Raw genomic sequence first — 26,515 nt, forward strand, 5'->3', positions numbered from 1 at the left:
TAGTCCCTAACCATCTGTCCTTGGCTGAGGGCAGACGGACAAGGGTGTGATGGGCCAAGGGTGTTACAGAGAGGCCACCTTGAAAGAGCATCACTTGCTGGCGAGGCAGGAGCTATCACATACAAGAGTGTTGTCACGATCTTGCCTGAGGCAAATACTGCCACTCACACACATACTGAACACAAAAAATAAACCCACCATTGATCCCTCATTGACAATGTATAGACATAATGAGGTTAAAAGGAACACCTGCTAGTCTGGCCCAAGGAGGAATGAATTTCTTATTTGTCCCTGCATTGCTTTTCTAAAAAATTTTCAGCATAAAAGTTTTTTTAAGTACAGTAAATTTTGCCAGCACAAATTTCAAATTGTGGACAAGAATATACTTTATTCTCTCATAAAAGTTCTACCAAAAATATATATTTTCTTTAACTTAAAAATACAGCTTTGGAAATAAAACGTGAGTTGTTAGAATTCATTACAAGTTTTCTAAACAGTGAAAGGAAGAAGTCAACGACAGAATGAATTCGTTTCTGAAATATGAAAATGTTCATTTCAAAAGCTTGACTTTGTCCTTTAATAGCTTAAAGGTGGGGTTCTTGCTGATTTTCTTGTTAAAAATGACCAGGAGCTCCTCTTCGGATTTGTGACGCTCATTTGCCGCAGCATAGTACTGAGCTAAAACCTTAACAAAGAAAGCAAACATCAAATGGGCATATGCACCCTGGATAGTAACCTGTAAAAATGTCTTTTCTTTAACTTAGGAGTGGGCCAATGGTAAAAAGATTAAAAATAGGAAAACAAAGATAGAAAAGAAACCCCTGTGCTGATTCCCTGGGGTAATCAGAGATGACGTGTTAAAAGCCAAACAGAAGAGAAAGCACTGCTGAGATAAGCAGAAGACAGCCAACCACCTAGAACAATAAATTTCAAACTTAAGAGATAATTAAATGGAAGGCTTTCTTCAAACAAAACATTATAAACAAGTCCAAAATGGACAAATGGAACTGCCCTGGCTGAAGAAGTGTGCTGGGATTTGTCCAGTTCTCTTCCCGCAGGCCTCAAGGGGCTACTTGGAGCAGTATGAAAATCACTGAGATAGACACACAGACAGACAGACCCACACTCACTCACTCACACACACACTCATAGCCACTCGCGCACAGCCATACACTCACGCACACCTCCCCCCGCCCCCGCCCCACACACAATTACTTCTTTTAAAATCAGGAACTGAATCTCCTAATTTTATATACCTGGGGTTGTTCACACATCATACCTTTTTCTTTAGCTTCTTGACTGTTATTTCATTGTCCGGGGCTTGTTTCAGCACTGCTTTGATAGTTCCCTTCCAGTTGAATTTACCTACAATGCAGAGAGTACCACATAAAGCATTTTGGGGTGCTGTACCACCAGGACAGTAAAGGGACAATCTCGGCAAGGTCTCTTTGCTACCTTGGAAATGAACCTCAACTGAACAGGGCAACATTAGCACTTTGCAGCAGTGACTTGGTCTGACTAATTCAAAGTCCTAGTGAACGGTGTGAGCAGGTTCAATAGTTACGATATGACTCCCACCACACAACAAATTCCTGTAAAAAGACACCAGGTTTATTTAACAAACTCGACAAAGACTAAGTGCAGAAGTTTATTTTTGTGTGTGGCCTTTCTAGCCATGGGCTTGTACCTCCCACCCAGGTGACTGTGTGACAGCGTAATTATGGCCTACCAAGGGGATTGGTCAGTTCTGCCTTAAAAGAGAGCCAACTCCAGGGCAGGAGGAGGAGCCCACTATCACCAAGGACAGAGAGGCCCGGCAGCAGGAGACAGTGAGGTGGAATTACCACCCATGGAAAGACAAGGCCGAGTGCCTTTGGGCAGAGACTGAGGGCCAGGGAGAGGCGTGCCTACAAGCATAGCTGGGGAGAGGCTGTCCTGATGGAAGAACTGTATCCTGAGTGTTCCGGCCTGAACTGTAACTGTTACTTCTCTTGTGATAAACCCCATAATTGTGAGTGTGCTCCGTGAGTTCTGTATGGCCACTACAATGAGTTAGCGAACCCAGCAGAGAAGGAGAGAGTGCCGTGCGAGGGACAGTTGGGGTCAGAATTGGTAAAGATGGCGGAGAGAGGAGACTTGTCTGACCTCCACCTTATGGGACTCAGCCTTGTGCTGTTGATCTTGGTTCTCCGCCCCCCTTGTAGGGCTGGAGGAGGTCAGACACCGCCCCAAGCCTTTTTTCCACTAAGCATCCGAGATTATGGTGCTGTCTAAACATAGCGAGCAAGACTGAAGATAGACAAAGCAGCTTAATCTTCAATGAGTGAGAAGACAATCACAAATAACTATTACACCAGAAAAAACCAGTTGGCACGGAGCTGACCCCGACTCACGGCAACCCCACGAGTGTCGGACTAGAACTGTGCTCCGTGGGGTTGTCAGCGGTTGAGTTTTGGGGAGCAGATCACAAGGCCTTTCTTCTGAGCCACCTCTGGGTGAAACGGAACCTCCAACCTGCCAATTAGCAGCCAATCATGGTAAACATGTGCACCATCTGGGGACTCCACCTATCACACAGAGGAATGGAAAACTCAGACGAGGGACGTATGCTTCCTGCCACATGAAGCAGACATACCTTTCCCTATTCCCCTGCTGAGTACAACCAACAACCTGGACAGTGTGTGTCAGACGAACATCAGCAGCTCTGAAAGGCAGAGGGGAGACGGTAGACTTGCTAGAGACCTTGGAACCGGAAGAACGACACGGTGGTGAGTACCCTGGGTTTTCGTTTCGCTTCACCTATCTCAGCCTGACCCCCCACACGTCTCTCAGTTTGTCATACTGTGGGGGCTTGCGTGTTGCTGTGATGCTGGAAGCTATGCCACCAGCATTCAAATACCAGCAAAGTTACTCATGGCAGACAGGTTTCAGCTGAGCTTCCAGATGAAGAGAGACTAGGAAGAATGGCCTGGCAGTCTAATTCTGAAAAGATTTAGCCAGTGAAAATCTTCAGAACAGCAGCAGAACACTGTCTGATACAGTGCTGGAAGATGAGCCCCTCCAGGTTGGAAAGCACTCAAAAGACGACTGGGGAAGAGCTGCCTCCTCAAGGTAGAGTCGACCTTAATGACGTGGATGGACTCAAGTTTTTAGGACCTTTGTTTGCTGATGTGGCACGACTCAAAATGAGAAGAAACAGCTGCAAACATCCATTAATAATCAGAACATGGAACGCAGGACGTATGAATCTAGAAAAACTGAAAACTGTCAAAAATGACATGGAACGCATAAACATGGATATCCTAGGCATTAGTGGACTGGTATTGGCCATTCTTAATCAGACAATCATACGATCTACTATGCCTGGAATGACAACTTCAAGAGGAATGGTGTTGCATTCATTGTCAAAAAGAGTATTTCAAGATCTATCCTGAAGTACAACGCTGTCAGTAATACGATAATATCCATATGCCTACAAGGAAGGCCAGTTAATATGACCATTATTCAAATTTATGCACCAGCCACTAAGGCCAAAGATGAAGACATTGAAGATTTTACCAACTTCTGCAGTCTAAAACTGACCGAACATGCAATCAAGATGCATTGATAGTTACTGGCGATTGGAACGCAAAAGCTGGAAACAAAGAAGGATTGGTAGTCAGAAAATATGGCCTTAGTGACAGAAATGATGCTGGAGATCACGTGATAGAATTTTGCAAAAGCAATGACTTCTTCACTGCAAATACCTTTTTTCAACAACATAAACAGCGACTATACACGTGGACCTCACCAGATGGAATAGACAGGAATCAAATCGACTATATCTGTGGAAGGAGACACTGGAAAAGCTCAATATCATCAGTCAGAACACGGCCAGGGGCTAACTGTGGATCAGACCATCAATTGCTCATATGCAAGTTCAAGTTGAAACTGAAGAAAATGAGAACAAGTCCACAAGAGCCAAAGTACAACCTTGAGTATACCCCTCCTGAATTTAGGGCCCATCTCAAGAACAGATTTGATACACTGAGCACTAATGACCAAAGACCAGGCAGGTTGTGTAAAGACACAGGACATCACACATGAAGAAAGCAAGAGGTTATTAAAAAGACAGGAGAGAAAGAAAAGACCTAAATGAGCGTGAGAAGAGACTCTGAAACTTGCCCTTGAAAGTTGAGTAGCTGAAGCAAAAGGAAGAAATGATGAAGTAAAGAGCCGAAGAGAAGATTTCAAAGGGGTGCTCAAGAAGACAAGGTATTATAATGACATGTGCAAAGATCTGGAGATAGAAAACCAAAAGGTAAGAAGAACACGCTCAGCATTTCTCAAGCTGAAAGAACTGAAGAAAAAATGCAAGCCTCGAGTTGCAATAGTGAAGGATTCTATGGGGAAAATATTAAACAATGCAGGAAGCATCAAAAGAAGACGGAAGGAATACGCAGAGTCATTACACCAAAAAGAACTGGTCGACATTCAATCATTTCTGAGGTAGCATACGATCGGGAACCAATGGTACTGAAGGAAGAGGTCCAAGCTGTACTGAAGGCATTGGTGAAAAACAAGGCTCTGGGAATTGACAGAATATCAATTGAGATGTTTCAACAAACAGATGCAGCGCTGGAAATGCTCACTTGTCTATGCCAAGAAATAAGGAAGACAGCTTCCTGGCCATTTGACTGGAAGAGATCCATATTTATGCCTATTCCCAAGAAAGGTGATCCAACAGATTGAGGAAATTATTGAACAGTATTATTAACATCATACACAAGTAAAATTTTGCTGAAAATCATTCAAAAGCGACTGCAGCAGTACATCTCCAGGGAACTGCCAGAAATTCAAGCTAGATTCAGAAGAGGATGTGGAACCAGGGATATCATTGCTGATGTCAGATGGATCCTGGCTGAAAGCAGAGAATACCAGAAGGATGTTTACCTGTGTTTTATTGACTATGCAAAGGCATTTGACTGTGTGGATCATAACAAATTATGGATAACATTGCGAAGAATGGGAATTCTGGAACACTTAACTGTGCTCATGAGGAACCTTTACATAGATCAAGAGGCAGTTGTTCGGACAGAACAAGGGGATGCTGCGTGGTTTAAAGTCAGGAAAGGTGTGCGTCAGGGTTGTATCCTTTCACCGTACCTATTCAATCTGTACGCTGCGCAAATAATAGGAGAAGCTGGACTATACGAAGAAGAACGGGGCATCAGGATAGGAGGAAGACTCATTAACAACCTGTGTTATGCAGATGACACAACCCTGCTTGCTGAAAGTGAAGAAGACTTGAAGTACTTACTGATGAAGATCAAAGACCACAGCCTTCAGTATGGATTACACCTCAACATAAAGAAAACAAAAATCCTCACAACTGGATCAACAAATATTATGATAAACAGAGAAGAGATTGAAGTTGTCAAGGATTTCATTTTACTTGGATCCACAATCAACACTCATGGGAGCAGCATCAACAAATCAAATGACTCACTGCACTGGGCAAATCTGCTGGTAAAGACTTCTTTAAAGTGTTAAAAAGCAAAGAGGTCACCCTGAAGACTAAGGTGTGCCTGGCCCAAGCCATGGTGTTTTCAATCGCCTCATATGCATGTGAAAGCTGGACAATGAATAAGGAAGAACGAAGAAGAAGAATTGACGCCTTTGAAAAATGGTATTTACGAAGAATATTAATATATCAGGGACTGCCAAAAGAACGACCAAATCTGTCTTGGAAGAAGTACAGCCAGAATGCTCCCTGGAAGCAAGGATGATGAGACTACATCTCACATACTTTGGACATGTTCTCCAGAGGGATCAGTCCCTGGAGGAGGACATCATGCTTGGCAAGGTAGTTCAGTGAAAAAGAGAAAGACCCTTGACAAGATGGACTGACACAGTGGCTGCAACAACGGGCTCAAGCGTAACAACGACTGTAAGGATGGCACAGGACTGGGCAGTGTTTCATTCTGTTGTACACAGGGTTGCTATGGGTCGGAACTGACTCAACGTCACCCAGCTACAACAATAACCCCCATCTGAAGAAGCTGGCGATCTGGAATGGCAACGGATGCATATAAAAAGCCCCAACAGAAGTCTGCTGCCTCTAGCCAAAGGACCAGGAAAAAGCAGCTAGCAAGACAGAAATAGTTCCAACAATTGCTCTACTCCAGCCATAAACCAGACAAGTAACTCTGGACGCAGCTCCACTTGTGCCGGCAAAGGCCAAGTGGGAGCCTGGACTTCTCCCCCGAGAGGCTGTAATGAAGAGTGGAGTCACTGAAGGCCGAGGGAGAGAGAATTCAGGACTTTCACGGGCAGTAGCAGTAACGACGCTCCCTGCTGCATTATCTGTGTAGACACCAGAAAACGACCCAGGGACAGACAGGAGCAAGCAGTCATTGTGGCTAGGCCTCAGGGTAGGAGGAGAATGAGGAGTTGCCAGAGACGGACAGGGACAGGACAGCGGAGTTGGGGGAAGAAGCAGGGTCTTGCAATGTCACACTAAATTCCAAAGGTAATATGTATTTCAAATCCAAATCCAGACTGCTTTTATTTTTATTCTTAGAGAAGGAGTGAGAGATGGACCCCACAGCCAGTTTTTACTCAGTACTTTGGGGTCACACCCTAGAGAACTGGCTTTGCTTTCAAGTTCTCTCAAATGCCACCATCACTGTGCTATTTGCCTCTGGAGGAAGTGGCCCCACCAGCAGCCCCGTTCATGTCCACCTCCTGCCTGTGAAGGGGGCATCTCTGGGCCCCTCCCAATCTGAAGAGGGCCAGGCTGTTAACACAACGGAGGCAATACCTTTCACAGGGGGGTCATGGTCTTCCATTTCTCCGCCCTCAGAATGTCCTGGGAGTTTTATCTTTTTCTTCTTAGAATCTGCTTCACCTATTGAAAAATTAAAAAAAAAAATTTTTTTTCACCTATTTAGACAGATAAAAAAAATTAGTTATGCTTGCAGCTACCGCTGAATGAGGCCCTCACATTCGCCAGGCCCACGACATGCACCATCAAGCCTGTTCTCCCAGGCATCCTGCAGCCTAGGGGTGGGGAAATGGGCCTGCAGGGAAGTCGCCTGCCCTGGACGGGGCCTGCGTCAGAGTCCGGGTCGGCCTGATCCCAAAGCCTAAGTTCTTTTGCTTACTTGGTTCAAAACACAGCCCTGGCAGGTTTTATGTATCCCCAATTCAAGGCTTCTCATTTGATTTTAACAAATTCCAGAGCACAAGCGAGCCACATACCTTCAGAATGCTTCCGTTTTTGTTTTCCGGTGCCTGCTTTTGTCTCTTTTTCCTTGGCAGAGCCTTCCTCCTGACCCTGGTTTCCGTTCACTCCCCACTCTGCAGGGCACTGGCCTTTGCCACTCTTCTTCTTGCCTCTCTTCCCGGCAGTGCCGTTGGCCTCGGGGGTCGCCGCGCTGCCAGCCTCCAGCTCTGCCTCCTGCCCCTTTTTGCGCTTTTTAGGCTTCTGACTTCTAGAATTTTCCTGTTGGTTTTCTAATTTTAGTTCTTTCTTTTCTTTTTTCCTGTTCTTCTGCCGCTCTTCCTTCCTCTCTCTCTTATTCTTCTTCACCTCTGCCTGCTGTTCTGGGGCTTCGTGTGCGCTGGCGGATGGAGCCTTGGCGGAAATTTCTGCACATGGATTGGCCACCTGGTTGAGTGGCTGTTTATCTTGCCCCTCACTGGCTGGTTCCTTAAGTATTAAGCAAAACCAAGAAACTCATTAATACTTAGTTCAACCATAGCTGTTTGCATCATCACACGTTATCTACAGAGTAAACAGTTCAAGACAAAGATCTTTATTACTTACCATTCTCTACCTGTGACCCTCCCAACAGTTACACGTAGCAGTAAATACATGAAACGGGAACAAGCTCCCCCCGCCCGCACTGCTCTCTGCTTTTAACAGACGTTCTCTTTCCGCTGGGAAAGTGAAGAATCCTTACGTCAGTCAAGCTAGCCCTTTAATTTTGACTCCCTATCCACCTTTCTTCCAGATGGTGGATACCACTGGATTTGTGCTCTGCAGACCTGGATTCAAGTTCTGGCTCTGTTCGTTACCAGCCAGGTGACTTAGGGCAAGTTATTTATCTGCTCCGAACCTATTTCCTCATCTGTGCCATGAAAGGCGATAGTACCTACCTTGTACTGTCGATACCGGGATAAAACAAGAAAAGGCACAGCACATGCCCTGTGGACCAGCCCACCGAAGGTGGAGGGTTTGTGAGCTATCAAGCACTAGACAAAGGTACTGCTGTCTCCATTATTCAGATGAGATGGTGGCCCTCATGGGGACGGTCAGGGACACCACGGCGAGTAGAGTGTGAAACGGCGAGGAAGAAACCACAGAACATTTGGTAACTACAGGACTGGAATGAGACAGGCTCTCTGCTTTCTGCCTTTCTGTTGTTGAGTTGGCCCCTGACTCAGGGTGACCCCACGTACAATAAAATGAAACAAACGCTGCCTGGTCCTGTGCCATCCCCATGATCGGTTGTGGACTAGACCGCTGTGATCCACAGGGGAATGATTTTTGGAAGTAGATCGCCAGGCCTTTCTTCCTAGGTCATCTTAGCCTAGAAGCTTCACTGAAACCTGCTCAGCATCATAGCAACACGCAAGCCTCCATGACAGACGGGTGGCTGCTGCGCATGACGTGCACTGGCCGAGAATCAAACCCGGGTCTGCCACACGGAAGGCCAGAGTTCTACCACTGAAGTACTAGTGCCTCACTGTATGAAGATCAGTGCACAGATCCAACTTATAAAAATGACCAGAAGAGCTCAGTCCCGCCCCCCGCTCAATTCAGGGCTCTAAATATCCTAGAGTACCCAGGCCAGTCCTTTCCAAGAAAAAACTCGGGGCTGTTCCCTGAGCCCTAGTGCCCTGGACAGGTCGGGTGAGGGGGTCACTGGCAACAGCTCAGGGCCCCCTCAGTCCCTCTTAGTCCCTTGGGAACTGTTTCTCCCAAAACAGGACAAATAAGGACTGACTTTCACTGAAGACCTGTGAAGGTACAGGAACTCTCCCAACGCCAGCCTCACTCAGCCCTGGCTGAAGGAGCGGCGTGGAGAAAGCAGATCTTAAAGGAATGGCTGGCAATTTCTCTGCAGAGCTCAGGGGCGTCACATTGCCCAGGCACGTGCACGGCGGGGAAGAAGGCAGAGGATGAGTCGGAAATAGACCAGGAGGGAGAAAGGGGCAAAGAAACTTCACATCTGCCATACTATTTTGACTCAATGGCAAAGTTTTGTTTTTTTTTTAAATAGCCATTGAAGGCCACAGACCTTGGCCTCCATGCCCCTCAAGCCCCCAGGTGGTAGCTGGCCTCTACCTCCACCAGGAGGGAGGACCAGAGGGAGGCAGAGGAGTCAGTCAGTCAGTGAGGGAGCGCTCCTCCCCACCTTCCCTCCACCCCATTCCAGGCTGTCCTCAGGCGCCTTCCCAACGCCCACATTAACACAGCAAGCTCCTCTGCTCTCCCCCGCCTTCTCCCGCTTCTGCTTCCTCACAGCCTGGATCACGACCGGACATGACACATGCCCGTGGCTGTCTGTCTCCCCACAGGACAGGGCTCCATGAAGGCAGGACTCCCAGTGACCATGCGCTATCTGAGATGGCTGTGCTATGTACTACAGTAAAAACCCAAAACCAAACCCATCACCACTGAGTCAGTTCTGATTCTTTGCCACCCTATGGGGCAGCGTACAACCGCCTCGTAGGGTTTCCAAGAAGTAGCCGGTAGATTTGAGCTGCTGACCTTTTGGTGAGCAGCAGAGCTCTTAACTACTGCACCACCAGGGCTCCTGAATTACAGTAGAGGACAGAAAAGCCTCCACCTAACACCTGGCCCACAGCTGTGGGGGAGCAATATGTGTAGTACGAGCGGGCAGGGCCTCAAGACTTCGGCTTCGCGCTACAAACACAAGGACTGTCCTGGGTGAAGGTGAAGCAGTAACAAGCCATGTTTCAGACTTCACACAGCTCAGAGAACTGCGAGCTGCCTGATTCATTTAATCTTTCCTATTTACAGCTTAAAAGGGAAGCTAGAAAAACCTTTCTTTTTTTTGTTTTTAAATCCTGCAGTATGAACCAAGAGCAATTTCGAATCTTTAATTCTTAGTTAAATAACGGGAATAACCTTTAAAAATAGATGCCACGTAAAGACCAATTAAATGACTGACTATAAGGTTTTCAAATTTATATATTCGGAAAGAGGTGAACGCTAGATACGTTGCCAAGATAGCTTCACTTTTGATCCTAATTTGCTGCCCAAACAATTCTGTCTATAGCAAGTAAACCAATTTCTGCCAATATGACCAGAATAGATGGTCGGTCAAAACCCCAGTCTTGAAATTACAAAAGATACCAAAAGCAAAAACAAAACTAGTTGCCGTGGAGCTGATCCTGACTCAGGGCGACCCCATGTGTGTCAGGGTAGAACAGGGTGCCATTGTGTTTTCGATGGCTGATTTTTCGGAAGTAGATCATGAAGCCTTGCTTCCAAGGTGCCTCTGGGTACATTTGAACCTCCAGCCTTCTGGTTAGCAGTCGACCAAGTGCCTTAGCCGTTTGCATCACCCAGAGATTACATACTAGTGACACAAGCAGGGCTTTGAACCGGTTCAAAGTGGTTCAGTCATGGCTGACGAAGCGAAATCAGAGCAGACCAGAATTTTTTAAATTTGGGTGAAGTGGAACAGAAAAAATTACGGGTCATGGCCCTGGAATGGGAGACTCAGAAGAGGCACGGCGAGCCCTTTCAGGAGCCCGATACGGAAGACTGGATTACTGCCAGAAGTGTGGAGAGCAACACACATTGAGAGCTGCGCAGTCGGCTACCATCTTGGAGAAGGGCACCACTGTTTCTAGCTCTGCTGGTCAAGAGATTCCGTTGCTATGCAACACGCACACTGCTCTTGTTTCCCAAGAGGGAGATTAAGTTTCCAGCAGATTAATTTTTCCCATTCTGCTTATCATTCTGCTTCACCCACATTTAAAAAATTCAAATTTGTTTGGGTTTTGCTTCATTGGCCATTACCAAAGCAGGCAGAGCTGGTTTCATGCCTTGGATACAAGTTTCCAGATAGGAGCAAGTATAATGGAACTAATGAGAGAGTTTCTTTGGTTAACAGTGTAGCCAACAATACATCAAACCTAGACTCTTTGTACATATGTTTCCTATTCGTATTTTTCTCACTGTCAAACTATTTTGACTGACTGGCGGCTGACTTCAACTCTCAGATGGACTGCTCCCTCTGTGAGAAGGAAGGACACTGCTGTTTACCAAGTGCACACTAAGTGCTGGGTATTGGGGTGGGTGCTTTCAGATCTTCATCTGCTTCAACACTTACTAGTTAACATGCTCAGGTCCTAACCAAAAGTTTCCAGGTTGGAGTCCACCCAAAGGTGTCTCTAAAAAGTGACCTAGCAATCTACTTCTCAAAAATCATCCACTGAAAACCCTGTGGAAACCCTGGTGGGGTAGTGGTTAAGAGCTACAGCTGCTAACCAAAAGGTCAGCAGTTTGAATCTACCAGGTACTCCTCAGAAACCCTATGGGGCAGTTCTACTCTGTCCTATAGGGTGACTATGAATCAGAATTGACTCGACGGCAATGGGGCAATGGGGTAGGGGGAACCCTGTGAAGGACAGTTCTACTCTGACACACATGGGGTCACTATGAGTCAGAATCAACTTGACGGCAACTGATTTTTATAACATGTAAGGGGCCTCCTGTGACCCTGTTACTCATTATCTAAAAGAGTACCTTGTTGGTCTCTATCCCTCACCCTGTTGTCTTTTTCTTCACAGCACTATCACGACCTGAGACTTTTTTTTATTTAGCTGTTCAGGCCTGGCGCAGATCAGGCACTCAGTAATACTGAATGTTACTGTTAGTTGCCGTCAAATTGATTTCAACTCCTGGTGACCGTGTGTGCAGAGCAGAAATGCTCCACAGGGTTTTCAAGGCTGTGACTTTTCAGAAGCGGATCACCAGGCCTGTCTTCCGAGGTATCTCTGGGTGGATCCGAACTGCCAACCTTTCAGCTAGCAGTTGAGTGCTTAACTGATTCAGCCATTCAGCTGCTTAAATATTAACAGGTGAATATCACTATCCACCCTTTTTTTTTATTTAAAGATAAGGAAACTGAGGCTCAGAGAGGTTAAATAACATGCCCAAGATGAAATATTGGCAAACAGCACAGCAGGGATTCAAACCAGGTCTGTCAGAAGCCCACAGCACCTGCTCTCCCCCGGGCACCCCGCTGCCTGGGGTCTGGGGCAATCATGACATGCTCGATGGAACCGCATCAAACGTCGGGGTTAAATACCTTTCTCTGCACAATAGGGAACTCTTCTCTGCAGTGCTTTCACTTTATTCCTTCCCATAAATGAAGGCACAAAGAGGCTCTCTGAAAAAGAAGGCTGTCTTGACCTCCAAAAACAAGACATTCCCATTTCATTATTACTCATCACTTTTACCACACGACAAATCCAAAGTTAGAGCCGACTTACATTCCTGGAAGCTTCAGAAAAGATACTCCACACCTGCTCCAGGATCGACTCATTGTAAATTTTCAAGCTGTTCTTCATCCAATTCTGTAAGAAACAACATCAAAATCACAAACCACTCACCCCTCCTCCACAGTTGGGTGTCTACTCAACCGCCGACAGGCCGCACGTCTCCAGGATGGCAAACACACACCTGAAATTTCGCCCTTTTCCTTGGAATGTTGTCGAAACCACTAATTTGTTCTAAGAGTTCTCTCACTTTGGGGCTGACGTTGGGTTTTTTAATTAATTCATTAATTTTCTACAAAAAAGAAAAAACAGCAACAGTAAACAACTGGCACTCCAGTTTCAAGAAAGCCAAACTAAAAAGCCCTGCTATAGCCAAAAGGTTCACATCTCAAGCCTGGACTTTGTAATTATGTCTGTGTTTAAAAATACACAGATCAACAATATGACAAATGGCTCCCAGCGTTGCTTTCAGTAGAAGTTATTAAATCAGAGTAGGATAACTGAGTTCAAATAGCTCCAGACAACAAAATAATAATGACGTAAAAAAAACCCTAGTGTTAAACCTTAAGCCAAAAATATCCCCTGAAGTCTTCTTAAAACCAAACAATACTTTAGCTTAACCAGTAAAAAAAGTCTGCCTTGAGCATTACGCTCTTTTAAAAACTACACAGAATCAAACTGACAACAGCAACTGGGAAGACCACATAGGAGCCTCAGGGGGCAGCGAGTTTATGTTAGTGGAGGAGAAACAACTCAGAAAAGGAGGGTGAGTGTAATCAATGTCACTGAATTGTACGCGTAGAAACTGTTGAACTGGTGTATGTTTTGCTGTGTATATTCTCAATAATAACAAAATAAGTTAAATTTTACGTTCCATAAAGAAATAAAAAAAACCTAGTATTGTATAGAACTTGCTCTTCCCTAAATAGAAACATTCTGGAAGTTGTACTTCTCGGTTAGGGATTCCATGGCTTTTGCCATTGTTATTTTGTGCCTGTTTTCATTTTATTTTAGTTACTTAGAAACTTCCTTGTGTTTTTGAAGCTATCTTTATTTTGGCCAATTCTGACAACTGACACTGATGTCATCAATTAATGTGGTCTAAATCATGGACGTTTCACTATCACCAGAAGCAGACAAAGATTAGAAAGCTTCTGTTCAGTTTCTTGGCCAAGGGAAAGATAGTGACAACGTCTGCAAAAAATCTGAAAAACACACGGATCAAAGACAAAATAAACTGCGAGTGCTATCGACAGTCAGAGAAGTAATGGACATTTTTACGGAAGTTTTAGTCGCTCCATCTCAGTCTCCCTAAGACATCTCAGGTCTCCTGGGCCTGTCTGCAGAGCTGACCCGTTTACTCTCAGTCTCCGAGGCTTCCAGAGAGCGGGGGCTGTACGTGAAGCGACGTGACAAATCGCAAGGACTTTACCTGAATCCAGGCCTGCTGCTTAATGTCGCCTTTGTGGGTTTTACCTTCGTAACCTTTGCCTCCATACTTCTGATCTTCGCTTATGCACTTCACGTGGTTTTTATAGTCATCACCCCTTTAAAGTGAGAGAATTAAACCATGAAAGTGACCCCAAACTGGAGGCCCTGTCTAACGCTGGCAAGCTGCTTCCGCCTTCTGTAGCCCATTGCTTTATTTCACAACCGCCCACCACCAAAGCTGCCCACATAGCTCACGTCCTGTGCTTATAACCTATTGGTCGTAACCACTTATTTCCTTCCTCCAAATCGTCCAATATAAAACCCCACCACGAACTTTTCGCCCACTTTTTTATATGAAATGTCTTAAACCAAATTGATATGCGTTTTTTTTGTTTTTTTTTTTTTTTTTGTAATAAGTGAATATTTATCGAATGTCATGGACTGAATTATGTCCCCCAAAAACTGTGTGTATCAGTTTGGCCGGGCCATGATTCCTGGTATTGCCTGCTTTTCCTGTATGTTGTATATCCTGTCTCTACGATGCTGATGAGGGAGGGTGTGCTGCAGTTGGGTTAGTGAGGCAGGACTCAGTCTACAGGATTGGATTGTGTTTTGAGGCGATCTCCTGAGATATAAAAGAGAGAAGTGAGCAGAGAGACAGGGGGACCTCATACCACCGAGAAAGCAGTGTCGGGAGCAGAGTGCGTCCCTGCTCAGAGAAGCTCCTAGTTGTGGGAGAGAAGACTGATGAGAAAGCCAACAGAGAGACAGAAAGCCTTCCCCTTGAGGTTACACCTCGAATTTGGACTTTTGCCTACTTTACTGTGAAGAAATACATTCCTCTTTGTTGCAGCCATCTACTTGTGGTATTTCTGTTATAATAGCACTAGATAACCAAGACACTGAATAAGAAAAACAATTCTCTGCAATCAGGTGGTTTTATTCTAAATTACAAAAATTTGCTTGAGTTCCTGATAACACAGGAGGCAATCAATTAATTAGCTGTAGGATAAATTAGCTGTAGGGTAAATTAGCTGTAAAATAACATCATCATATTGGGTCACCAAAAAGTCTTGAATCTTGGAGTCTTGAAAAAAGAAACTCAATGTCTTTTATACAGTCTTTGTAAAGTTCTGTAGGGTTCCTCAGGGAAATGTTGGGGACAGGATGGGGGACAAGTTCCCTAAAAAGACACAACCCAATTTTTCGCTGCTTTATGGATCAGGCTTTTTCCGAGGCTTAGGTCTGACCACTCACGTTAGCAGTTTCCAAAAAACCGAAAAATCACTGCTCTAGAATGGAACTGGCGTCCTGGTGGCACAGTGGTTAAGAGCTCAACTGCTAATCAAGAAGTCAGCAGTTCGAATCCACCAGCCACTCCTTGGAAGCCCTACAGGGCAGTTCTCCTTTGTCCTATAGGGTAGCTATGAGTCGGAACCAACTTGATGACAACAGGTTTGGTTTTGGTAGTAAGCTCGGGCAATTTGCTCCCATAAAAATTACAGTCAAGAAAACCCCATGGGGCAATTCTACTCTGTCCTATAGGGTCGCTATGAGTTGGACTCGACTCAACGGCAACAGGTTTGGTTTGGGTTGTGGTACAACGGAATTAAATGGATGCTCACAAACACCATCCACATACCACACAGGACGCTGGGGTGGACGCAGCCATAGACAGGTTTTCAGCTGAAGCGGTTGAAGCAGAAGGGGAATCAACGAAAAACCAAAGAGATCAGCCATCCGCATAAGAACCCTCCTTAAGAAATGGTGTGTAAGCAAACCAAGATCTGTCTGTCCCCTCACCCCTAATTCCTCACCAGCACAGAGACCTTGCTTGTCCCCAACACCCCCTCAGCTTCACTTCCAGCGTCACTTCTGTTTTCTCAAGAGGACCTAGGCTCCATTTCTACCCAAAATCTCCCCAACTGTGAACAATAAGCTGATTTTCTGGTTTAGAAATCTGTTATCTTTGAGTATGACCAGCACACAAATACCCTGGTCTAGTAAAACCAGCTTCAAAGCCCATTAAGTGTTTCTCCACGGTCACTTCTCTGGGCCTGCTAACGTTGGCAACGAGACGACAGTACGGGCCCCTGACTGACCAAATGTTCTAACTGCCCCACCATTTCCCCTTTCCTTAGTCTTTTCTGTGGACCCTTTTTCTCTTTTTGGCCACTTAATGTTTTCCGTTAGAATAGAATCTCATGTTGCTGTTTGCCATAGAGTCAATTTCCAACTCATAGCAACCCCACATGACAGAGCAGAACTGCCCCATAGGGTTTCCAAGGCTGTAATCTTTACGGGGAAACCCTGGTGGGATCGTGGTTAAAAGCTATGACTGCCAACCAAAAGGTCAGTAGTTCGAATCCACCAGATGCCCTCTATAAGGCAGTTCTACTCTGTCCTTCAGGGTCGCTGTGAATCGGAATCAGCTCAACAGCAATGGGTTTTTTTTTTTAATTTTTTATTATTTAATCTTTATGGGAGCAGATCACCAAGCCTTTTCTCCTGCACAGTGGCTGGTGGGCTCGAACCGCCAACCATTTGGTTAGCAGCCGAGCACTTAACCTTTGTGCCACCAGGGCTCATACCCTACCCTTATCCTTCTCTTGAAAATTTCCTTAAAAAGTCAATGGTTTTTTAAAAACACATTTAAAAGAATCACACCAATTTTAATTAATGGACCATAGAAGGTTTTTAAATTTATTTCCTCAAATGCCTCTCTTTTTGAGCTTTATGGGGCCAGGGCTCCCAAAGGTGGTCCGGACATTTCCTAGGAATCGCCATGAACTATGAGCTTACCAGAAATCTTTACCACAGTCAATGCAAGACAGGCATTCACAGCTTCCGCAGACCGCTACGTGCTTTTCCACCTGCCCCTTCTTCACGGAGTCGCCACACGCATTGCATGTAAAAAATACCATTTCTAGTTCGATATTCCAATGTTCTCTATCCAAAATAGGTTTTAGGTCTTATCCTCCTAAAAACAAAACAAAAACAATGATCCAAAACTTCTCTTCACAATAAGTGAGCCAGATAGCTAACTTTTCAGCCATGATCTTACAAGAAATTAACTAAAAATAAGAAAATCAAAGCTGATTAGAAATCTACATAAAACTCAACCACCCATGTGAGTAAAACTCTCATTTACTGACTGCACGCTTACCACACAGTGGGCACTATTCTGGATGCTTTACGTGGGTTAACTTATTTAACCCTCACAGCAACTCTATGATGAAGGGCTGTCATTGTCCACAATTCATCTGAGGCAACTGAGGAGCAGAGAGATTAAGTCATCTGCCCAAGGTCACCCGGAAGCAGAACCAGGCTGGCATTGGAAATGGAAGAGCTTTTGGGTGTTAAGTGAACTACCTCACTTTTTAAAATAACTTTAAACAACATATGTATGTACATATATATGCTCATATACACACAGATGTATAAATATATGGATAGGGATATACCCACCACCTGTCTGTCAGTTTGTTGTCCTGTGGTGGCTTGTGCGTTGCTATGATGTTGGAAGCTATGCCACCAGCACTTCAAATACCAGCAGCGTCATCCATGGTGGACAGTTTTCAATACAGCTTCCAGACTCACAGACTAGGAAGAAAAGGTCGGTGGTGTACTTCCTAAAATCAGACACTGTCCAACTCGCTTGCTATGGACACGTCCTCAGGAGGGATCAATCACTGGAGGAGGACATCATGTCTGGTGAAGTAGGGGGCCAGCGAGGGCGAGGGAGACGGTGAGATGGACTGACCTGATAGGTGCAACAGTGGACTAGAACAACCTGGTGATTGTGAGGCTACAAGGCCGGGCAACATTTTGTTCTGTTGTACATAAGGTTACCACAAGTCCAAGTCAACTCCCTCCCTCCCTCCATCTACCTACCTACCTACCTACCTACCTACACACACACACTCTCAATTAAAGAGAAAAGGCATTGCAATTTAGGTGTGCGTGCAAATTATTTCAGGTCCCCAAATAAAACAAGAATATGGGGGGGGGCAGGGTGAACTGACCAAGATTTATAAAGTGGAGAAGAAGCCTAAAACGTTTCTACGGGAGCAACATTCATATAGGCATTCTTGTGTACCACGGTTGTTAAACATATGAGACCTGCCCCTCAGCCTTGGTGGACGAGGAAGAGGAGGTAAGAGGCTTCTTTCCCACTCGGTCAGAAAGAAATAGAGCTACATCCCGGGTTCTCAACTTTTGTGTCTGAATCACTGGAGGGAGTTCGCTAATCCAGGTGACTCATGCATGACTCGAGATTAATTGTGTCTTCACATCTACATACCCACCATTTAAATATTTTATGGAGATGCTATCATGCTCAACAAAACCGATTCATCCAAAAGTGTTACCGACGTCACAGTAACTTTCCATGGTGACATAATTTTTTTATCCCTAGATACTAAGAATATTGTCATTTTACGTTATAAATAAGTCTCACAGCAAAATACTGAGAACTCCTGTTTAACCTCAACACTTTCCTCCACGTTGTAAAAAATAAAGGTAAGGATCGAGAAAAACAATGCGATGAAGTCAGGGAAAGACTTCATTCAAGAACCCTTCAGCAAATGAGCTACTCCTGGCTTTCAGAGAATTATCATGCGTGAAGGGCCATCTCTCCTCCCTCACATGTTCCAGACCACTGCTGGTGAGGTCATACCCAAGCAAGGGTCAGGGCTGGTCACATCCACTCAGCCTTGAATGGAGGCATACGTCCTGGCCTGCATCTCCAGGTCTACAAAGGCCCAGCCAGTCTCCACGGAGGCCCAGGTGTGGGGACTGTCAGACAACAGACAGCCTGCCTTAAGCACTACGTACGTAATGAAGGCCCTCGCCCGAGTCCCCTCCTCAGCTCACCACCAGGTGAGTAAGGGAAGGTGTGTGGTCTGCCACCACCCAGCACCGAATCCTGAGAACGCAAGCACGACTTGTTTGGGGGCATTCAGCAACCTCCATCATCTCCCACCTGGTCATGGCAAAGGGGTGTGGCTTGGAGACGCAGGCTGCCTGGGAGCTGGGCTCACGCTCCCCAGAGGCAGCTCCCTCCAAGCTTCCCATTCTCAACAAGGCAGACGGATGGTCAACAAAGGGCAGGGGGCATGATGAGGAGCAGTCATCATGGCTCAGGAGGGAGAGCAGTGGCTGGAATGAGAGCCAACACCGCATGATCAAATAGCTGGCAGGTGCGCTTTTGTGTAAGCGCAAAGAGCAAACCACTTCCTAGCCACCAAGAATGGACTGCCATCTGTTACGGATTAAAGTGTGTTCCCTGAAAATATGTGTTGGAATCCTAACCCCACACCTGTGGATGTGATCCTGTTTGGAAATAGTTTTGTTACGTTCATTAGATCATACCCAAGTTCGATTTATAGCTAATTGCTTCTGAGTTATAAAGAAGACAGATGAGACACAGAGACAAGGACGAAGTGAGGAAGACAGACGCTCTGTGAGGAAACAAGGTGTGCCCAGGGCTACCCACAAGTATGGAATCCACACAGCCGAGACCCCGATTTGGACTTTTAGCCTCCAAAACTATAAGAAAGTAGGTTTCCGTTCTTTAAAGACACTCATTTGTGGTATTTGTGCTACAGCAGCACTAGGAGACTAAGACAATTGTACCCACAAGGCAGAGGCAGCCACTATTACCCGCTGAAAATTCAAAAATTCCTTATAATGATAATCATGTACCTTATACCTCACAGGGTCACTATGAGTTGGAATCGACTTGACAGCAAGGGGTTTGGATTTTTTTAACCAACAATGAAAACACCGCTTCAAGCTAGGCCTAGAGCATTCCAGCCTCTGCTGCTGAGGACCAGTCTGTCTCTTGATCAAGGGAGAGAAGAGGAGGGAGGAGAGGAAGTTTCAGCCAGCCGACAAATCCAATGGGGAGGCTCCCCGCTGAACAGTCCCTCACGGAAGGACAGGCACTCGAGGACTCGAAGGACGGCTGCAAACAAAATCTAATGCCTGAAAGAAGCCAGGGACGTGGACAAGGGTGCTCGCAGTATCTGCAGAACACGCCGTCCCTCTGGCGATCAGCCACACGCCATAGAAACACCAACTCAGGAGAGGATTAGGGTTTGGTCACACATCCATCGGAAAAATACTTCCCAGCCGTTTTCATTTGGTCTCTCTGACAAATGTCCAGTTAGCTATTTGGCTGTTTTGGTTTTAAAGGCAGAAATCCTCTGGATTTTCAGGGCAATCGCTCAAGTTTTACACTTGACATGCAATGAGAGCAACAACGTGTCCGCCTGCTTGGTGAATGAGATCAGGTCAGTAAGGAGCTTAAAAAAAAAACCCAGATAACATCCAGAAGGCTGACTCAGACTTTGTGAGGAGCTTACCTCTCCCTTAACAGAGCCCTGAAGACACCCCAGCACCAGACAGGAGTCACCCTGGTTACACCTCACCGCAGACCTAGCCTCAGGGAAAACATCTTCCACGTAGGAGGAAACACCGCATGTGTACTGGGGGGCTGGGGGTGGCGTGCAAAGCGCAGCAAGCTCACCAGCTGCCTTCCACACCACCTTAACTGCACAGGAGACAGGGTGCCGCAAGACTTAGCGCACGTTTAATGATTCCAAAAGTGAACAAGCTACAAACTTGCGAAAAAATCATCTGAAAATTCAGCCCCTCTAATTGAGAGTAGCAAAGGTTGCTAAAACAAACAAAATAGTATGATTCAGATTTCACAAGACTTCATAAATGTCAATGAAATTTAAATGTATCATCTCACTTATCAACTATCTTGTTATCCGACATTTCACATTTACGACAACAGTAAAAAAAATCTACTATCCCACTGCTTTGCACTTTAGGACGTATGTCTGGCAGTAGCAAATGCCCAGGTGCACGGTGAGAGCAATGCTGGCTTTGTGGTGATGTGTTAACTTGGCTGGGTCACGATTCTCAGCGGTTTGGCAGCTATGTGAGGATGTAGTCATCCTCCATTTTCACGTAACACCAATTTCACATACTGACCTGGCCTTTGGAACCTAACTGCTGACAAGTGAGGAGAGGGTGTAATTAAACTTTCAAATGATGGTTTTGATTAAGTTTGTAGCATTTATGCTTCTGCAGTTACTAAAGCATAAAATAGCATTAGGGTTTTTGGGACAACTTCTAGCCCTAAGTGTAAAAAGACGGCATTTTTTAATGGGGCTGGATCCAAACAAGAGCCCCCTTTTTCTGCCCTGCTCCCCAACTCTGTGCCCAGTGCCTGGGTCCCAGGAAAGCCAGCAAAATTCCATGAGCTCTCCCTTCCAGAGATGTGGGCGTGCTAAAAGAGAGTGGCAGCCAGAAAGCAATACTGGACAGTTGACAGCACACTCGGGGTCTCGTCCCAGGCAAGTCATCGCAATGCACTTCAGCAACATTTACTGAGTGCGTCTGGCATGACGCTGGGCACTGGGGACCCAGACAGAGTGCCCATGCTCAAATTAAACCAGGTCCTCCATGTGTCCTTCTGGCTACCCACCCATCCACCTGTTCAATTTGCTGAGCCCCCACCATGCGCTATAATCTGAGAAAAAGAGGATGATGCCTGAATGTTTCACATTTATGACCACAACTATACCCAAACCCTCCATGACAGCTGCGATCACACCACTGCTGTCTGCAAGGTTCAGAAAGGATAAATGATCTGCTGGGAGTCACAGTCTTATTAAGTGGCAGAGGCGATTGGAAGGCCAGGCAACAACCCCAAGCGCCTACCTGTCTATCTTGATTTGTCATGACACTGGCAATTTAGAGGTTATTATTCAGCATCTTGGGGCCCTCAGTTCCTCATATGAAGAATCAAGAGCTCTACAAGATGACCTTCTATTTTAAAATATTAGGACCCTAAATCTTAATCCTAAGGGTAACCCACACTGGGCTAAGGACGTTGGTGTTGCACAATGATGGTGAGTTGAGGGGCAATGGCCAGCAGTCAGTAAAGGACTGGGAACTTGCGAAGGGCGCCGGGCTCCAGTCCCTCCTCTCACCAAGATGGCGGCCATGCTCTGTTGGGTCGGGCCTGGACTGGGTCAGAGGATCTGAACTGGAGCCTGCATCTGCCAGTTAATCACAAGTGACCCTGAAGTACTTTAACTTTCCAGAATGTTCTCTCATCTGTAAAATGGGTCTAATATCTACCTCAGAGCATTGTGGGCAGAGCTAAATAAGATATGAGATGTGAAAGCTTCACCCTTACCCAACTGTAGAAAGGTTTCCCTGTGATCTATTAATTTGCACATGAATGTTATGGCACCCAGTCCCCTCCCAAAGCGACATTCCTTTAAATATGACCCCCACCCATTTAATCTTCATTAATTCACTCCAGTTGTTGTAAGGTAACATCAGGTGTGACCGTACAACTAACGTAGCGGGCACCAGCCTCATGACTGTTGGTCATTTTCAGCTCATCGTTTGCAGCTATTGTGTCAATCCATCTCATGCAGGGTCTTCCTTATTTTAACTGTCCTTCTACTTTACCAAGCATGATGCCCTTCTCTAACCATTGGTGAGACAGTCTTATTCCTTCCTGTGCTTCTCCTCTACCCTTGGATGCCTACTCTACACCCGGGTCCCTGAAACATGACCTTGGATTTGCTTCTGGGGATTGAGATTTGGAGTGATTTTTTACCTTCCTCCCTCTTCATTTTTGTTTATTTTTTAAACACTTTTTTTTTTTACACAAAAATATTCCTGTTTAAAACACTCACACACTAACACACACAGACCCAAAACCCATCACTTCTACCACCGTGGAAACAGCCCAACTTCCTCGACAGGTCACTGGGACTTAGGGGGCCAGGGTGGCGGTCCCAGCATGCACTGTGACCTCAAGAAAGTCCCTGCCACCTCTGAACTTCAAGTTCTCCCATCTGTGAAACAAGAGGTCAGGCCAACAAAACCAGCCCAAGCTCCTTCCCAGGGTAGAGTTCTAAGAAACCAACAGTGTGTTTCAAGGGAAGGGCAGGCAAGTCCACCGTCCTGCCTAAACCCTAGAACATGGGGGTAACAAGTGTTGCAATATGCATTCACACAGAACCTCTCCCTTGTTCCTTGCAAAAGTTCCAGGATCTCGGCTTCACAGATAAGTAAGGGGAGGTGCCCCTTCCACTCCACCACCTGCACTGTTTTCAACAGCAACCCTTCACTCCTGCAATAACTACGTATGAAGTCTACCATGTGTCAGGCACTGTGCTAGACTTGGAGGGGGCAGTGTGAATCAGCCTCCAGTGGGCCCCCTCGGCAGTAAAGTGAACCTGCAAATACTCAAATTTTCTGCAGCAGAAAATCCTGGCATTTACCGAGCACCTACTATGTGCCAAGCGCTGTCATCGGTGGTTACACGTGTGTGCCCACTTAACCCGTCCAACAGTCCTGAGTTAGGTTCTGTATTATTTCCTTTTAACTGATGAGGAAACTGAGGCGCAAAGACATTAAATAACTTGCACCAGGTCACACAGTAAGGGGCAAAGTCCGGATTCACATCCAGTTATTCTGGTCCCAAGTCTGTGCTCTCAACCAGTATGTGCTAAGGCCTCCTCCTCAGGGGCCGAATTCCCCAAGACCCCGAGAGGAGCAGAGCCTTGCCCGCAACGTGCAGCAAAGCGAGCCTAAAGCCCAGCCCAGCAGTTTGCCCGGGACCGAGGGGGTCTCCGCGAACGCGGGACGTTCGGTTTTAAAAGCGGGATGAACGGCTTTGTATCTGTAAAATGGACCGAATATCAGAGCACTGCGTGGAGAGCTAAATATGATCCGAGATGGGGAAGAAGCGGTCACCCTAAGTCCAGGGCTCCTTCCCCTCTCCGCGACACGACTACAATTGGAATGGGTTTCCTCCCCCCTGCTTCCACGGGCGTAAACCGAAGGCTGGACAGCAGTGGTGCAAAGGCAGGCATCGGCCACACCTGCCCCCGCACTCCCTGAGCCTCAGCTGCTTTGGTCGGAGCTCTGGGCCACCGCCCCCTCACCTCTCAGCCGGCGCCCGCCAACGGTTTCAACCGGCCGCGGGGAGCACGTGGAGCCGACGCCGCCCGCCGCGCAGCCGCCACTTCCCCGTTAGGCTTCCCAGCGCCGAGCTCGCCTCTGAACCGCCCCGCGCGCCTGCGCGCCAAGGTCACGCCCCCACCCCGGCGGAAGTAACGAAACGGAAGCCGGAGGGCGGGCCCGGCCAGTAGAGGGGGCGTTGGCAGAATGGTTCCGCGGCCGGCGGTGCTGAGCGAGCTGTGCTGAAGGCGGTGGCGGCGGCGGCGGCAGGTGAGGAGGCGGCGGCGGGGAGGGAGCGGCCTCCACGGGTAAGGTGGCCTAAGGGCCGGCCTCCGCGAAGGCGTGCGGGCCTGGCAGGAGTGGGAGCGGCCCAAGGGGTCCTAAGGCCCGGCGAGACCCGGATCCGTCCGCAGCCCTGCACCCCAGGGTGCTGCAAGGGTGAATGGAGGGCTGTCAGCTTCCCCCGTGAGTTCACAAGTACCTGCTCTGTGCCAGACACCGGGGGAAGGCGAACGGGACACAGAGACCCGGTCCCGGTGCTGGGAACCGGGCCTGCTCCCCCGTGCACGCCCCGCCGTCTGGAAACCCCACACCCGACCTCCTGCTCGTTTCTCAGGCGGTACGAGCCTCGCCCGCAGGCAGCCCACCCGTCCTTCCCGCCCCCAGGCTCCCACCTCTCGGTTCCTCTTTCCCTCTTGTCACACTGTACATGCAAGTGGTGCTTGAGACTGCAGATCTCATGGCCTAGCTCAGCCTCTCATTACTGTGAGGTCTCTCTGTGCCTCAGTTCCACGGTGAAGCAGCACCTAGTTCATCGGGGTCTCGTGGGGATTCCATGAGTTGGTGCGTGGAAAGCACCCAGCACAGTGCCCGGTGCTTAGTAAGTGCTCAATAAACGTTAGCTGCCCCTCTCAGCCCTTAAGACAGGGTCTGGCACTCAGTAGGTGGTCACTAAGTGTTGCTTGAACGAGTGAGCAAAAGTCGAATGGAGTCGGTAAGAGTGGACAAGAAGGGGAGAGTGTTGACAGGTGGTGAGGTTGGCAACCAATGTCACAAAACAATATATGTACTGATTGTTTAATGAGAAGTTAGCTTGTTCTGTAACCCTTTTTGTAAATTTAAAGTACAATAAAAAAAAATGGAATATGCACATAGTATCAAGAGAAACATTAAGATGGTGGGAGTTTCACATAGGGAATGTTTCACTCTGGAAGGGACCAGAGTTAGGCCCAGAATTGAAGGAATTCACCAGAATGGACAGGAGGAAAATGTTTTCCAACAGAAGTGAGAGAGTGACCCAGAGATTTAAGGACAGGTGCTCAGGGTGTATTTTATATGCAGGGCACCTGTGTGTACCTGGTTCTTGTTTGTGCTTGCCTACGTTTTTTACACTTGGTTCCCCTCAAAACTCAAAGAGGGTGAGCTCTTACCACTTTTAACAAATATTCTTGCCTTTCACATTGCCTTTGCCTGTTGCTTGGAATACTCTTTCTTCACTCTTTGGCAGGCTTCTTAGCTATCAGGCTTCAGCATAGATGTCTCTTTCTGCAGGCAGTTTTCCTTCCTCTGGCCCTACCTCCTCCCCAAATTAATTTCAGTTTAAGTGCTTCTGCCTCTGCTCTTTCACGTCTCTCCTACAGTGTTGTACTTCCTCTACCACTAGACTCTAAGTGTCAGGAAGGCATGAACGACCATACCTGAGTTGTTCACCATTGTACCCTCCTGCAGTGGGCACTCAGTAGAGTTAAGTAACCGGGGGGGAAGCTGAGGCACAGAGAGCCTGTGGAGGGCAGGGAACTTCTTGTTCACTTTATCAACATTCCTTCCTCCCAACATTTAGCACGCAATATTTGTTTAACTGAATTGCGCTGCCTAGCACGATCCAGTCAGGATAGCGCTAGGACAGGAATCCAGGAGTGTTTGCTGGAAGCCGGTACTTCACTTTCCTTGGAGTGTGGGTAGGCAGCTGGGAGTAAGCCATTTGAAAAGTGTGATGGGCAAAGGTGAGGGTTGGGCCTGCTAAGGCAATCGTGGTGGTGAGGGGCATGAATTGAGGACCCTTGGAAAACTGCCACAAATTCTGTCAATAGATATTTGACCAGTTGGAACTGCCCCACTAACCAGAAGGGCTTTTGCTTTAGGAGCCCTTCTCTCAAGTCAAAAATCACTGGATTCAATTCCATCTGGCTCTTGTTCCCTTTAGAAACACCTCTTCATTTACACCTATCTAAGCTTTTTCTTGTTTTTCTTGTTTTCCTCTTTTCCCATACTTCTATTCTGTTTGATGCCATTCGGTCCATCTTTCCACCATCACGTTCCTGGTACAGATTTGTAGAACAGGAAGAAACTTTTAAGATCATCTAGTCCCGTGGGGGCGCCCTCCATTTTTATAGATGAAAAATGGGCCCAGATGTATTGAGCACCTACTCTGTCCGAGGCACTCTGCTCACTATGCTGATCACTAAGAGGTGGAGTCCAGGTCTTCACCACAGAAGATATTTGTTCCTTGTCACGAAGTGAATTAGCTGCAGAGATGGAAGTGAGCCCTGTGCTCCTT

The 26,515-nt window shown here is 46.7% G+C and overlaps 2 protein-coding genes across 4 annotated transcripts in view; one reads left to right on the plus strand and one right to left on the minus strand.

Annotated features, from left to right (window-relative positions):
• Nucleotides 1-380: 380 nt before the first annotated feature.
• LYAR (Ly1 antibody reactive) lies at nucleotides 381-24,067 on the minus strand. Of its 2 annotated transcripts, XM_049886507.1 has the most exons (10): nucleotides 23,943-24,067; nucleotides 17,425-17,559; nucleotides 16,759-16,936; nucleotides 13,958-14,072; nucleotides 12,710-12,817; nucleotides 12,520-12,603; nucleotides 7,243-7,693; nucleotides 6,803-6,889; nucleotides 1,280-1,365; nucleotides 381-685 (listed from the first exon to the last, which is right to left on the minus strand). In XM_049886507.1, the coding sequence occupies exons 3-10, from the start codon at nucleotides 16,878-16,880 to the stop codon at nucleotides 551-553; spliced, it is 1,188 nt and encodes a 395-aa protein (XP_049742464.1). In that variant the 5' UTR covers nucleotides 16,881-16,936; nucleotides 17,425-17,559; nucleotides 23,943-24,067; the 3' UTR covers nucleotides 381-550. The 2 variants fall into 2 exon arrangements, with proteins under 2 accessions (XP_049742464.1, XP_049742463.1); XM_049886506.1 differs by lacking the exon at nucleotides 17,425-17,559 and having other exon boundaries at nucleotides 382-685.
• Nucleotides 24,068-24,140: 73 nt separating this feature from the next.
• ZBTB49 (zinc finger and BTB domain containing 49) overlaps nucleotides 24,141-26,515 on the plus strand; it is a 34,222-nt gene continuing 31,847 nt past the window's right edge. For both annotated transcript variants that reach the window (XM_049886509.1, XM_049886510.1), the window contains exon 1: nucleotides 24,141-24,228. The gene's annotated coding sequence lies outside the window, so the exon portion shown is untranslated. The remainder of the gene's footprint in view (nucleotides 24,229-26,515) is intronic.

The sequence above is a fragment of the Elephas maximus genome, chromosome 5 (assembly GCF_024166365.1).
Source record: "Elephas maximus indicus isolate mEleMax1 chromosome 5, mEleMax1 primary haplotype, whole genome shotgun sequence".
NCBI classification, from domain to species: Eukaryota; Metazoa; Chordata; class Mammalia; order Proboscidea; family Elephantidae; genus Elephas; species Elephas maximus.

Bases quoted from the DNA above. Each gene is read 5' to 3' on its own strand.
- LYAR (XM_049886507.1), bottom strand. From the start codon at position 16,880: ATGGTATTTTTTACATGCAATGCGTGTGGCGACTCCGTGAAGAAGGGG. The intron at 12,604-12,709 runs GTGTGTGTTTGC...TGTTTCTTACAG, and splicing joins GGAAAAGGGCGAAATTTCAG to AATTGGATGAAGAACAGCTT. The intron at 686-1,279 runs GTATGATGTGTG...TTCTTTGTTAAG, and splicing joins TCAAGAAGCTAAAGAAAAAG to GTTTTAGCTCAGTACTATGC.